This window comes from Equus przewalskii, chromosome 23 (genome assembly GCF_037783145.1).
Source record: "Equus przewalskii isolate Varuska chromosome 23, EquPr2, whole genome shotgun sequence".
Lineage (NCBI taxonomy): Eukaryota > Metazoa > Chordata > Mammalia > Perissodactyla > Equidae > Equus > Equus przewalskii.
This window is the reverse complement of record NC_091853.1, coordinates 9180883-9196845: the sequence shown is the minus strand read 5'-3', so window position 1 is coordinate 9196845 and position 15963 is coordinate 9180883. Positions and strand designations below refer to the sequence as shown.

The following is a 15963-nucleotide window of genomic DNA, read 5'->3' as shown; positions in this document are numbered from 1 at the left end:
TTATTAACTGAATATTTATTATGTAGCAAGCACAGTGCTAAGCACTTTATATTCATAATCTCATTTAATCTTTAAAACAAACCTGGGGAATAGGCACTGTTAGCCTCATTTTACAGAGAAAGAAACTGAGACATACATAGGTAAAGTAACAAGATGGTATGGGAAGGGTTAAATAAAACGCCAACTATCTTAACTCCACTGGTAAACTGTCTCTATGTTGCTTCTTCTATAGCTGAATACATTGCTGAATTTTCCCCATCAGGGTAACTTCTCTCACATAAGCACAAAAGTGATTCAGCTGTTAGATCCAGTTCTTAGTCTCCATCTGCATACAACTTCAGAGACCAAGTGAATGATTTGAATCACCAGTGAGTTTCATTTTGTCCCATATTCACAAACTCTAATCTGATCCATGACCTGCCCTCTAAAAAAACCAAACCAAAACAAAACAAAAACTTGCCCATAATCACAGGGAAGACTTTTACTGAACAAAAACAACTTGAAAGGTAATGCTCAAAATACTTTGGAAAGCTGTTTGGTGGCATCTACTAAACCCTAGCATATGGATGCCCTAACCCAGCAATTCCAGTCCCAGATGTGCACCACAGAAGTGGACGTACATATTTATCAAAAGAAAAGTTCAAGAATGTTCACAGCAACACTATTCATAATAGCCCTAACCTGGAAACGACCCAAATGCTCATCAACAATAAAATGGACACACGGATAAATTGGAGTATATTCACACAATGGAACACATAAACCATGCCTAGATGCAACTATATAGATGAATCTCACAAATACAATGATGAATGAAAAGGCTAGACAAAAACGAGTTCATATTGTATGATTCCACTTTACAATTATTAATTATTCCAAGATTACTCTCCGGAGGGGTGGTGACTAGAGTGGCAGTGAAAAGGAGGAGGGGTTCTGAAATGCAGATAACATTCTGCTTTTGTTCACTTGGGTGCTTGTTACATCAGTATGTGCACTTTGTGAAAAATCTTCATGTTTTACACTAAGTTTTGCACATTTTCTTTCATTATGTAATTCTTCAATAAAAAGTTCTCTAAAAAGCAATGTTTTATTGTTGGTGGGTTAATAGCATAGTATTTCCACCATAATTGTTAGTACCTTTAGCCTTTTTCCTATCTCTCCACATAGATAGAGGCAGACAACAAAAAGGAAGGCTTTGTTCTTTTTGAAAAAAATAATTTTCATTTCAATTATTGGATAAATGACAATCTACAGAGAGTTTGATTCATCTCAATATGAGAAAATGTACTTTGAAATTCTAGTTTCAAATCCTGTTGCCATCCATCTTGACTAAATGAAGGAATTAACCGAAGTCACCATATACTCAGTTTTAATAAACATTTTAAATAAAACTATTAACAACCAGGAGTTTTTGATTCATACTGCATTGCCAAAGTCTACTAAAATTCTTCCGTTTTCTGCTACTAAATTAACTTCATATTCTTAACCTCAAGATGAATGAAGAAATCCTTAACAGCATATAGCTTAGGAAAATATGAAATGATGATATGCTTTCTAGGAGTGAAGCCTCAAGCTCAATGTTCCTCTTTCTCACTTTGTAATAGGATCTTTGAACAAAATACTCTGCAGTCCAAAATAATTTTTTTGGTCAGAATGATGAACTTTGAAAAATCAACACTTTTCCATCTGAGAATTTCCTAGCCTTCCATTTGTAACTAAACATTAATTTGTAACTTTCAGGATTTGAATTGTTTTCTTAAAAAAGAGAAAATATGACAAAAACAAACACCCACAGATGATTCTATTTAAGACTATGTTACCATTTCTTCTTTTAAAATATTTTATCACATATAAAAGACTGGTTTTGATATAAATATTTTATTAACTACAAGAAGGAAAGGGGCAAAGAGAAAACACAGACAGGCAGGAAATAAAAGTTTATCTAAAAATTTCCTTTGCAAAACAATCCTCTGACAAAGATGAGTTAGTGGAAAGAATGAATATCCTGAAGCACGCTACAATATTGTTCCCAATCAAGTTTATTTTGAAAGCTGCTTTACTCTGTTAAGGGAAGTTGTCATTTATTTCCCTAGTTACCATGATGCTGTGACTACAACCTACTCCATGTTTTGGAAGCTGTGCAACTTCCTCAAACAGCTACAAAGTACAGGTTTAAGGGAAGGGAAAGTAACATCCATGATGCTTTTATTAATTTTAATGAGCATTAAGATGTTTCGAATATTGTGATTATGAACTGCAGTTGACAAGTAATGAGAAGGCTTATAAATTAACGGTTCTTTTCCCTACCATAAATGTTGCTAATTTTCTTAGCAACTGACATTAGAAATTCAAGTATCTCTAAGATGAAATTTCCTGAGAAATTGTGAATCTGGGTTCCAGAAGACCCATGGACAGTGCTCCAATGTCAGGTACAGCACCATTCAGGTAGAGACTATTCTAGAAAGGCATCATTCCAGTGTGCTAAAGGTAACAGCCCTACTCTACCAGAAGTGACCAAGAAATCCAATTTAACTGGTATAATTAAGTATACTAATTTCACTCTCATTTCTATAATGAACACTATAGAACCAATCTCGTATGAAACTAGATAATCTCTTTCAGCAAAAAAACGTGAAGCAATGATAATGAAGATTTGCAAGCTCCTACTACAAATAAAGATAAAACTGTCAAAATGCCATACCCCTACTTTCCTATTTTTATAAATACGATGAAACACTAAACTTGGCTCATTATACAATGAATGAGAACTATGAATATTTATTTATCAAAACTAACTTTTAGTATTATCTTGTTATAAGATTAAAGAACTCAAAGATATAAATTTGGTTTTTACTTTCAAAGAGTATTGCACTAAATTAGAGGAGTCAGAACTGTTCACCACACCACTTTGGACAATCAGGCAAAGTAGAGTTTTTAGTACAAATGCCTAAATTTGCTTTGTGTATACTGTGATCATAGCATTTTGACTTTGAATAAGGTTTTAGCTTGTAATTCTGCATTCTTTCAGGGTAATTTTAGATAGGCATTTTAGAAACTAATTTGTAAGTAAAGCAAATAGGAGAATTGATGTGTTATCAATCAGGTTCTCTAGCTGTTATATATTCAGAATTTGGGAACTTATTCTGTGACCCTCAGCAAGTCACACAACACTTCTTTATCAAAATATGTTACAAATGTTTAAAAATCTTACATGCTTACAAGCTGCTCTGCAACCTTCAAATATTGTACAACTGCCGACTGGAACCTTTGAAGAACAAAACTCAGCTATGCTTGCATATAAAATAGTTATTGCTGTGGTAGCCTGAGAAATAATAGCTATGCTTTATACAGCTTATACATTGTATCTTTTAAAATCTCATCTCTATAATTAAATTTCTAGTTCCTAGTGTGATGAAAATGGTTAGTCTTTTAAGAGGAAACTTTGTGTAAAAAAAGTAACACAATAATACAAAACTCTCTAGATTATATTCAGCTTATACTTTTGATTACTAGCTTTTTAATTTAAGACAGCTATATTTTTACATACATTTATATCCCCAATAGAAAAAATTATTCTCATCCAGTAACTTTCCTATTACTGCTAAAGACTATCAAACATTTTGATGGGCAGTATATGACGTATGTTTGTGTAATATTGCTTATTCTTTAAAAGAATACAGTAAATGTAGCCATCTAAGGAACTAAAAACAATGAAAGAAACAAATATAGATACTAAGGAATTTTGCAAACTAATTTTTGAAATATTCCACTGTATAAAAATATAATATATGATATGGAAGCTTTAGTTTGTCACTTCTCTATCATCTGGTAGAAGTCTCAAACATCATATACAAAGAGATAGCTCATGAATTGAGGATTTAATTACTATAAAAATTTCATTTCACTTATATTCATTCTTGGAGTATAATTGCATTACCATTAAAAATACCTGATTCTAAATTCATTTATTTAACTTTAAAGGTCATTTATATTACTAGTACTTTATTACACAGATATAGGCTTATTAGGAATGTAATTATACAAACTTAATTACTTCATTTTTCTTTGTAGGAATTATATATGCCTTAATATTTTCACTTCTCACAAATAATAAAATTACAATTAAAATAGTCTTTACTTAAAATTCAAATAGAAATTTTGGTCAATATTTATGGTTTAATGTCACAGGAAAAAAAAATAAGAAAACTGTAACCATTTTCAGTAGAAACTATCTTCTCTGCTGGTTAGGTGAGAAATGGGAGTCACTCTACCTCGCAAAGCAGTAAGTCAATGATGTGGAAGACCATGCAGAGCGGGAACTTGGCAGTAAACAGAGTGAGAAACCACTGGGATGCATACATATGGGCTTCCAGGTTCAGATCACAGAAATGGCTGTGCAGGTCCGGTAACTGCTCCTAAAAGTCAAAGTGGAAAATTGAGAGGAAGGAACACTGAAGAATCTTTATTTCCTGCCACAACTGCGATTTATGACAAGATTTCTACAATCACTCTCAATTTATTATAGCATTTGTTGAATGATATATAACTACACAGAAGTGATGACAGGAGAGAAGAATTGGGGATACAACAGAGAATCAAGGAAAATAAAGACAGACTTGTTATGGACAAATAACAAAGATCATCCCTTCCTCACTTGACTGTTCTTGTTTTGTGGGAAATGTTTGCTCTGATAGAACACCTGTAGTCTAATGAAATCACAACTCAGGGTCAAGTCACAGCACTCCCCTTCACAGTTCAATTCCTAACTAGTCAGGAAAGAAACATACCATTTCTTTGGAGACCATTTAATATCTACATCATCTGGGTTCTATGATATCACTGTAGTATATTTTGGGGGTACTTAGAAAAGCCCAAAACACAAACTTTAAAAAATCTGACACATTAAAAATAGCAAAGTACAGAAATTGTGCAAGTGTATAAAGTATGAAACTGGATGTTTTCTAAAAATGCCTTTATGCTAGCTTTATCTTTTTCCCCAAGATAAACAAGTAAATGCTTTTCAACAGTATGAAAGGCAAAGTAAAAATCATTAGCATAGCTCTTCCCATAACCGAAAGACAAAGGCAAAGATATGTAAAAAACCCCACTTTAGTTTTGTTTTCATAAACAGACCAGAAAACCAAAAAATAAAAAATTCGCTTCTTACACAAGATGCTCTTTGAAAAGCACCCAAATGTGTCCATCAGGTACTTTAAAAGGGGTGTCCAAACGGTCATCCAGTTAACAGACAAAAAATGCCCACAGAAAAGTGTGTTTGGGTTCCTTCACAGTACCACAAACTTGTTATTCATTTATCATTTATTTGACTCTCAAAGCTCTTAAGAATACTGACCTCTGAAAAAATATAAACTTTTGTAAATAAAAGGTAAATGAAAGGTAAAAAAAATCAATAATCCCAAATATTTACTTGGAAGAATTAAATCTCTAAAAGGCGCCTACTGCTTTTCATGTCCATAGTAACCAGATTCTTCTACACAGTCTTTTTCCCCTCAATGCCCATCTGTCATTGCGCTTACAGTTCATTTGACACCCTTCCTCTCCTTTATTTCTTCTTCACATTTAAGGTCTTCTGCCCTCCTATATTCCCTTCTCCCAATAAAGCTATCCCTAACCTCACTGCAAACTGTCCATCTTCCACTCCCCTGTTCTAGTCTTTCAGTTTCCTATTGGTTTCACTTCCCTCTTTTAGAAACCTATCTAAAGATATCTCCTGACAGATCACATCAATGAGCTCCCACCAGTATCTTCTGTCACTTCCTACTAACCGTCCTCCCCAATCACTTTAGTTTTCCCCATTATGGAATCAATCCATTTATGCATTTCCTTCACATTTCTCTTGGATTCCCAATAGTTCATATTGGGAGAAAGCCACATACAGATGCTGCATAGACCCATTATAAATTTAAGATTTCCAACCTCAGGTGGAATTTCAAAGCTCCTCAGTAATTCCTTTTATCAGCATTGGTCAATAATTTTGCCCTTACTCAAAATTCTTTTTATTATGTACGTTTGACATATATACATAAAAGAATGTTTCTCATATATATAAATTTACACATTTATATATTATGAAATTTTTACATTGTGAAAAAGTTACAACATTGTTAGAGATCAGGAAATTATATGGGGGAAATTTTTATGTCTCTACATTACAATATTTTAGGTGTTTCTTCTTCTCTTATCAATATCTTCTTGTCTCTTCAACGCGTTCTCTACATGTGGACCTAAATATGGTACTGGTGCTAATTAATGTAGAGAAAGCTCTTAAGTATTTCCATTTTTATTCTGTAAATATCTTCACTTCTTTATAAATAATACTAGGCAATCTCTTCATTGACAACTTACTATGTTCGCACTTCAAAGTACTAAAGTTGAATATTTAAAATGGAAGACTATTCTAAAAATGGCCAATGATTGAATAAATATTTTATGATATTAAGCCCACTGTATTCATTGGTCAGAAACCAAATCCATCTACATTTTCTGTAGAATTTCATTAAACTTTCATAAATCATTATTGTTCATCAATTTTATGAAGACTTTTTCTATAACAACAAACTCGAGTGATAAAATTTCCTAATTTTTACTTACCTGCATTAGTCTCTCCAACTGATAGAATTTGCAATGAAGATCTTCAAAGTTGTTTTTGTAGAGATCTCGTAAACCATAGTCATACATGATTTTCACCAAAACACAGAATGCTTGTTCTTCTGGCATCTACAGGAGAACATATACATATAGAACATGACTGAGTGGCATTTGGCCAGAATGTCCAAAAAGTTCCTTCATGTTATGAGTCCTCTGCATTAATGGTTAAAGGCCTCTAGTGAATGAAGTTATTCAGAGCCAGCCTTCTTCAGAGACACAGGTAAAATCTGGGTTCAAAGCTTCCAGCTTCCTCCCTGGAGGTGAGTTTCTCTCTCGTGAATTTTAATCATCCTGTCATTCACTTATTAAGCCATCTTAAAAATAGGTAGTAAAGTCACGTGATTCAAAAATCAAAACAATTTTCCTCAAAAAGTAAAAGTATATAAAGGTAAAAGTCTCACCCCTCTCTATCCCCCTGTACACTAATCCCTGCACCTGCCTCCCCCCACCTCTTTGGCATAACCTCATGACTACTCCTAATAATTTCTCACGTATCCTGCCAGCGTTTATGCAAATAAAAAGTTACATTTATTTTATTTTTTCCCTTTCCTACATAAAAGATAGCATTCTATATACACTGTGATGCATCTTGTTTTTATCCCCGCAATAATATTCCCAAAAGAGGGATTCCTGGGTCAAAGGATTAATGCATTTTTAATCTTGATAGATTGTGCAATACTGTCCTCCCAGGGTCTTCTTGATGTTGCTATTTTTCTTTCTATAAAAAAGTTTCAGGAAAGAATTTATGAGCTCTGTCATTATGATTTAAATAACTAATAAAATCTAATATACCTTATACCCTCCCAGAGGTATTTTTATCTGAACAGAGAATGAAGTCTGAAATCAAAGAACAAATCTCTAAATTGTGGTATCAACAAGCTGAAAGAACTTAGAGAGGGATCTATCCAATATTCTAGAAATTACACCAAGCAAACAGAATAAAGAGTTGTTCTCACTCAATCCTAGGATGTAACTATTATGTGAACATCCACTTTAAATGTCACTTCTTTGAAAGTCTGACCTTGGCTGATGACTGTATTTGACTCCTTTGTTAGACTAACTTCCTGCCCGAATAACTGAATTAAGCAGAGATGTATTCACCCACTTAGAAATGTAACTGTTTATTTAAGTTCCTATACAAATTGGCCACTTACATTTTTTACCTATAAACAATGAAATACGTAAATTAGTTAAATAAAATCACCAAAAGTTAAATAAGTACATTTAGCTGTTGTCATTTTGATTCTCTAAATATTTGCTTATTTCTTTTTTATCTATAAGTTGTCTGGGGCTTGGGCTTTGACCCCAGCTGTTCAAGTCAGCAAACATTTTTCAGCTTATATTTAGGTAGTTAGAATATAAGTACACTGTATTCTTTACTCTTTTAGCAGTTCTGTCATTGAAGCCTCAAGGGACACTAACTTGCACATACATGGTCTACAATACTTCTCTTACCACCCAGTTCTCAGTCTCTTCATCTTCCTCTCAGATCTCTACTAAAATGGCTATACAAAAAAGCCACATGCAAGATAACTGTAGTCAGCCCTGGAGAAACTAACTCATTTGAATTCTCCCTCTTTCTAAGTGAATGATGATTAGTTGAGTATTTTAAAATCTGATATCTTATAAAGGGGAAAAACTTTGATTTCTCTGAAAGTGGTAAAACCATTAAAGCAAATAAAAGGTTTAAATGCCTATCAGCATTCATACATGCAGTCACTGAACATGTGAGATGCATGCACTGTGCTGGCTGGGACAGAGGTACAGGTATAATGCCTTCCCAAGGGACAAGTGAACAGGCAACTCTGCTTGAGTTTCACATGGACACAGAAGGCCTAGGATAGGGGAGGCTGGGTGTGTGGACCAAGAGTGAGATCACTACAGCTAGACTGCAAGTAGAGAAATGACTGGATATGGGCCAGATCAGGACAGATTATTCAGGAAAATTACAAATGGACATAAATTTCTGCTTTGCTTTTAGGTATGGAACTTAAATTCTCTCTTTTTCCCATTCCTCTCTCCCCCTCTTTCCCCGCCCCTTGTCTGTCTCTCTCTCATACATATATAAACAATATATTATTTAATAAACGTTCTTCAAAAACAAAAGCATTTGGCAGTTTGAACTTGATCCTTAAAAACTAAAAGTGGCAATTCCAGCCTGTAACCTTTTTTTTTTTTTTAATATACCTACATTTTGGGGAGGGAGGTAGTCTTAGAGTTACTATCCTCTATGTCAAGCTTCAGCAATACAGCCAAGTTTTTGATTTTCAGTTAGTTAATGCGCCACATGAAAAAAATGGACTAAACCTATAACATACCAATCCAGCTGGGGTAGAATCAATATTGACTATCAAGACTAAGGTCAGATGTAATAAGCTCTCATGGGATCTCAGATACTATCTCATCATAAAACTGACCAAAAAGCGAACTCCTGTGAAGACAGAAAAAGGTTGCTAACAAAACAAGTGAGAAAGTAATGGGAAATATGTATAATCCTTTGGAAGGTGGAAATGCAACCTTCTCTTTCTAGTTTAAAGACTATAAGGCATCTAGTTAGCATGTCTAATTAAGCTTCCGTTGGTATTTCTCTTTCTTCAATTAATGCATTCACTCTCAGTAGCAGCAACCAGGATAGGCACACAAAATTTAACAAATATGTCAAAGGTTTAGAAAATGAAAACAAAAATCTAAAAATGTATAAGATACGGCTAAACAACATATACTTATATTTACACTGCAGAGGAAAAAGGAAGTTCACATAGTGACTTATAATGGCATTTTGCTTTTGAGGGCTAAGACAATGCCTGTTTAAGGAAGATATTATACCTCAGTTAAGTGTCAATAATAATAAGTGAAGTCTTACCCTAGTGGTGGTATTATAAAACATAAAAGATATGAAAAAACATATTTTGCAAAATTGTAAACAAGAGTCACTTTCTGGTGGCCACTAATGACTTCAATGATGGCAGAAAAATTTACTGACAATAATAAATTATTAGCTTTGTCAATGCAAATAAATATAATAATAATAATTCCAATAACAAGTGGGATAATAGAAGCCTTGCTGTAGCATTAGCAGCATTTGGCCTTTACCATAACACATGAAATACTAGAAAATAAACAGACTGAAGTTGAGAAGTGACGTGCAGACAGAATCTGTATTTCCATCATACAGATAGAACAGACATAAACAGACTCAAGAGCATAAATAACAGTAAAATGTGGCAAAATAATAGTGATTAATTTTCAGTATTTACTACTTTTTGTTTTTAATATAGATTATTTACTTGTAAGTTTATATCATTTTTTTTCCAGCTTTATTGAGACATAACTGACACACAACATTGTGCAAGTTTAAGGTGTACAAAGTGATGATTTGATATATACTGCAAAATGATTACCCACAATAGGTTAGTTAACAGATCCATCACCTCACACAGTTACAAGTTTTGTTTCTTTGTGGTGAAAACTTTTAAGATCTACTCCTTGGCAGTTTTCAAATATACAATACAGTATTGTTAACTATAGTGACCATGCCATACACCACATCCCCAGAACTTATTAATCTTATAACTAGAAGTTTGTGCCTTTTCACCGTACTCATCCATTTCCCCAACCTCCTACCCCTGGCAATCACCAATCTACTCTGTTTTTATGACTTTAGATTTTTTAAATTCTACATATAAGTGAAATCATACAGTATTTGTCTTTCTCTGTCTGACTTACATCACTTAGCATATTTCGCATAAAGCATACCACTGTTTCACTTAGCCCTCAAGGTTCATCCATGTTGTCACAAATTTCCTTTTTTATGGCTGAATAATATTCCATTGCATGTATATACCACATTTTCTCTATCCATTCATCCCTTGATAGACAACTAGGTTGTTTCCACGTCTTGGCTATTGTAAATAATGTTGCAACAAACATGGGGGTGCACAGATGTTTTTGAGTTAGTGTCTTCATTTCCTCAGGATAAATACCCAGAAGTGAAATTGCTGGATCATATGGTAGTTCCATTTTTTGAGGAACCTCCATACTGTTTTCCATAGTGGCTGCACCAATTTGTATTCCCACCAACAGTGCATAAGGCTTCCCTCTTCACCATAATCTCATCAACACTTATCTCTTGTATTTTTTGATAACAGACATTCTAACAGTTGTGAGGTGATATCTCATTGTGGTTTTGATTTGTATTTCCCTGATAATTAGTGATGTTGAGCATCTTTTCATGTACCTGTTGGCCATCTGTATGTCTGGAGGAAAAGTTTTCAATCTTTCACCATTGAGTATGAGGTTAGCCATTGGCTTGTCATACATGGCCTTTATTATGCTGAGGTGCATTCCTTCTATACCCAATTTGTTTAGAATTTTTATCACGAATGGATGTTGAATTTTGTCCAATACTTTTCTGCATCTATTGAGATGATCACATAATTTTTATCTTTTATTCTATTAATGTAATGTGTCACATTTATGATTTGCATATATTCAACCATCCTGGCATCCCAGGGATCAATCACCCTTGATCATTGTCTACGATCCTTTTAATGTACTGTTCAATTCAGTTTGCTATTATTTTATGGAGCATATTTGCTCTATATTCATCAAGGGTTTGGCTTGTGGTTTTCTTTTCTTGTAATGTCCTCATCTTGTTTTGGTATCAGGGTAATGCTTGCCTTGTAAAATGAGTTTGGGAGTTCTCCCTCCTCTTCAATTTTTTGGAAGAGTTTGAGAAGGATTGGTATTGACTCACCGTGAAAAATTTGGTAGAATGCACCAGTGAAACCATCTGGTCCTGGGCTTTTATTTGTTGTGGGGGTGGGGGGAGCTGATTACTAATTCAATCTTCTTACTTGTTATTAGTCTATTCAGATTTTCTATTTCTTCAGTCTTGTATGTTTCCAGGAATTTATTCATTTCTTCTAGGTTGTCCAATTTGTTGGTGTATAATTGTTCATAGTAGTCTCTTACGATCCTTCATATTTCAGTGGTATCAGTTGTAATGTCTTCTCTCTAATTTATAATTCTGATTTCTCTCCCTTTTTCCTTAGTCTAGCTAAAGGTATGTAATTTTGTTCATCTTTTCAAAGAACCAACTCTTACTTTTGTTAATCTTTTCTATTGTTTTTCTATTCTCTATTTCATTTATTTCTCTTCTAGTGTTTATTATTTCCTTCATTCTGCTAACTTTTGGGCTTAGTTTTTTCTACTTTTTCTTCTTCCTTGAGGTGTAAAGTTAGGCTGTTTGAGGGGTTTCTCTTTTCCTGATGTACGCATTTATAACTATAAACTTCCCTCTTAGAACTACTTTTGCTGTATCCTTTAAGTTTTCGTATGTCATGTTTCCATTTTCATTTGTCTCAAGATATTTTTTTATTTCCCTTACAATTTCTTCTTTCATCCATTGTATTTTCAGGAGTGTGTTGTTTAATTTCTAAATATTTTTGAATTTTCCAGCTTTCCTCCTGTTAGTGATTTCTAGTTTCATATCATTGTGGTTGTAAAAGATACTTGATAAATTTCTATCTTCTTGAATTTGCTGAGACTTTTTTGTGGCCTGATATATGGTCTATCCTAGAAAATGTTCCTTGTGCTCTTGAGAAGAATGTGTATCCTGGTGCTATTGAATAGAATGTTCTGTATATGTCTGTTAGGTCCATTTGGTCTATAGTGCTGTTCACATCTGCTGTTTCTTTGTTGATTCTCTGCCTGGATGATCTATCCATTGTTGACAGTGGGGTATTAAAGTCCCCAAATATTACTGTATTGCTGTTTATTTCTCCTTTTAGTTCTCTTTGTATTTGCTTTACATATTTAAGTGCTCTGATGTTGGGTGCATACATATTTATAATTGTTGTCTTCTTGATGATTTGACCCTTTTATCATTATATGACTTTCTTTGACTCCTCTGACCATTTTTAGCTTAACTTTTAACTTAAAGTCTATTTTTTCTGATATAAGTATAGCTACCTCTACTTTCTTTGGGTTACCATTTGCTTGAATTGTCTTTTTCTATCCCTTCATTCTTAATCTGTTTGTGTCCTTAAAGCTAACATAAGTCTGTTTAGGCAGATATTATTTGATCTTGTTTTTTTCCAGTCAGCCATGCTATGTCTTTTGATTGGAGAATTGATCCATTTACGTTTAAAGTAACTAACTTAACCACTCGGCTACGGAGTCGGCCCCCACTTTAGCATTTCTGAAGGGCAAGTATAGTGATAATGAACTCCCTCAGCTTTTGTTTGTTTGGGAAAGTCTTTATCTCTACTTCAATTTTTTTTTATTGAATATACTTGACATATAACATTATGGTGTACAAAGTGTTACTTTGACATATTTATTCATTGTAATATGATTGCCTTTGCAGCTATTTTATCAGATTACATAATTATAGTAAAATATTGTTGTCTATATTCATTATACTGTGCATTAGATCAGTATGGCTTATTTACTACTTTTTTGTACCCTTAAACAATGCCAATCTTATCTCCCCACCCCCTATCGCTTGGTATTCACCATTTTATGCTTTGCTTTTTACAAGTTCAAATTTTTTTTCTTCTTAGATCCCACATATAAGTGATATCATACAGTACTTGTCTTTCTCTGTCTGACTTATCTCACTTAGCATAATGTGCTCAGAGTCCATCCATGTTGTTGCAAATGACAGGATATACTCCTTTTTCATGGCTGAATAATATTCCATTATGTATTATACCACATCTTTTCTATCCATTCATCTGTTGATGGGCATTTAGCTTGTTTCCATATCTTCACTAGTATGAATAATGCTGCAATAAACGTGGGAGTGCATATATATCTTTGAAGCACTGTTTTCATTTCCTTTGGGTACAAAGGGTACAAACTGCTGGATTGTAGAGTTAATTTTTTGAGGAAACTGTATTGTTTTCCATAGTGGTTGGACCAATTTACAATCCCATAAACAGTGCAGGAGGGTTCTCTTTTCATCACATGCTCACCAGCCCCTGTTGTCTCCTGTCTTCTTGATGACAGTCATTCTAATGGGTATGAAGTGATATCTCATTGTGGTTTTGATTTGCATTTTCCTGATAATTTGTGACGTCAAGCATCTTTTCATGCGCCTGTTGGCCATTTTGATGTCCTCTTTGAAAAAAGTCTTCTTAGTTCTGCACTTTTTTAGGATTGGCACCTGAGCTAACCACTGTTGCCAATCTTCTTTTTTTTTTTCTGCTTTTTCCCCAAATCCCCCCAGTACATAGTTGTATATTTTAGTTGTAGGTCCTTCTAGCTGTGGCATGTGGGGCGCCGCCTCAGTATGGCCTAATGAGTGATGTCATGACCACGCCTAGGATCCGAACTGGCGAAACCCTGGGCTGCCAAAGCAGAGTGTGCAAACTTAACCACTCAGTCACAGGGCCAGCCCCAGTTCTGCACATGTTTAAATCAGATTTTTTTTCTGCTTTATCTCCCCAAATCCCCCCTGGTACATAGTTGTATATCTTAGTTGCAGGTCCTTCTAGTTGTGGCATATGGGACACTGCCTCAACGTGGCCTGACGAGCAGTGCCATGTCCACGCCCAGGATCCAAACCCTGGGCTGCCGCAGCAGAGCACACGAACCAAACCACTCGGCCATGGGGCTGGCCCCTTAAATCAGATTTTTTTGTTATTAAGTTATATGAGTTCTTTATATATTTTGGATATTAACTTCTTATCTGATGTATGGTTTGCAAGAATTTTCTCCTTTTGGGTAGGTTGTCTTTTCATTTTGTTGATTGTTTCTTTTGCTACGTAGACACTTTTTAGTTTTATGTAGTCCCATTTGTTAATTTTTGCTTTCATTGTTTGTGCATTTGGCATCATGTCCCAAAAACCATTGCCAAGACCAATATCAAGGAGCTGCTTCCTTGTCTTTTCTTTTAGGAGTTTATAGTATCTGGCCTTACGTTTAAACCTTTGATCCATGTTGAGTTAATTCTTTTGAGTCGCGTGAGATAGCAGTCTGATTTCGTTGTTCTGCATGTTTCTCCAGTTTCCCTAGCACCATTTGTTGAAGAGACTATCCTTTCCCCATTGGTTCTTCTTGGCTCCTTTGCTGAATATTAGTTGACCATATCTACTGAGATTTAATTCTGGGCTCTCTATTCTGTTCCATTCGTCTAAGTGTCTGCTTTTGTGCCAGTATCATACTGTTTTAATTAGTATGTAGTATGGTGTGAAATCAGAAAGTATGTTACCTCTGGTTTTGTTCTTTTTTCTCAGGATTGGTTTGGCTACTCAGGGTCTTTTGTGGTTCCACACAAATTTTAGTATTGCTTCTTCTATTTCTGTGAAGTTTGCTTTTGGCATTTTTATGGGGTTGCAGTAAATTTTGTAGATAGCTTTGGGTAATATGGACATTTTAACAATATTAATTCTTCTGATCCATGAACACAGGATGTCTTTCCATTTGTTTGTGTCTTCTTCAACTTTTTTCAGCAAAGACATAGTTTTCATTGTAAAATTGTTTTACCTCCTTGGTTAATTTATTCCTAAGTATTTCCCTGGTTTTAATGCTATTATGAATGAGATAGTTTTGTTTATTTCTTTTTCAGATGTTTCATCATTTGTCTAAAAGAAAACAACCAACTTCTGTATGTTGATTTTCTATCCTGCAACTTTACTGAAATTATTGATTAGTTCCAACAATTTTTTGGTTGACTCTTTGGAATTTTCTATGTATAAAATCATATCATCAACAAATAGTGACAGTTTTACTTCTTTCTTTCCAGTTTGGATGCATTTTATTTCTTTGTCTTGCCTAACTGCTCTAGCTAAGACTGCCAGCACTATATTGAATAGGAGTGGTGAGAGTGGGCATCCTTGTCTTGTTCCTGATCTTAGAGGAAAAGCTTTCAATTTTTCTTTTTTGAGTATAATGTTACCTGTGGGTTTGTCATGTATGGCCTTTATTATGTGGAGGTATATTCCACCTATACCCAATCTATGAATGGTTTTTATCTTGAAAGGATATTTTATTTTGTGAAATGCTTTTTCTGAATCTACTGAAAGGATCACGTAATTTTTACCTTTCATTTTACTAATGTGATGTATTATGTTTACTGACTTCTGTATGTTGAACCATCCTTGCGTCCCTGCAATAAAACCCACTTGGGCATAATGTATAATCCTTTTAATGTGTTCTCTTGAATTTGGTTTGCCAATATTTTGTTGAGACTTTTTGTATCCAATATTCATCAGGGACAGTGGTCTTTAGTTTTCTTTTCTTGTGGTTTCGTTATTGGTTTTGCTATCAAGGTAGTGCTGGCCTTGT

The 15963-nt window shown here is 34.2% G+C and overlaps 1 protein-coding gene across 17 annotated transcripts in view; it reads right to left on the bottom strand.

Annotated features, from left to right (window-relative positions):
• Positions 1–15963, bottom strand: part of RABGAP1L (RAB GTPase activating protein 1 like) — a 675876-nt gene that overhangs the window by 257315 nt on the left and 402598 nt on the right. For all 17 annotated transcript variants that reach the window (XM_070590936.1, XM_070590944.1, XM_070590948.1 and 14 more), the window contains 2 exons: positions 6613–6738; positions 4272–4415 (listed from right to left, as the gene is read on the bottom strand). In XM_070590936.1, coding sequence (XP_070447037.1) covers positions 4272–4415; positions 6613–6738 — 270 coding nt within the window. The remainder of the gene's footprint in view (positions 1–4271; positions 4416–6612; positions 6739–15963) is intronic.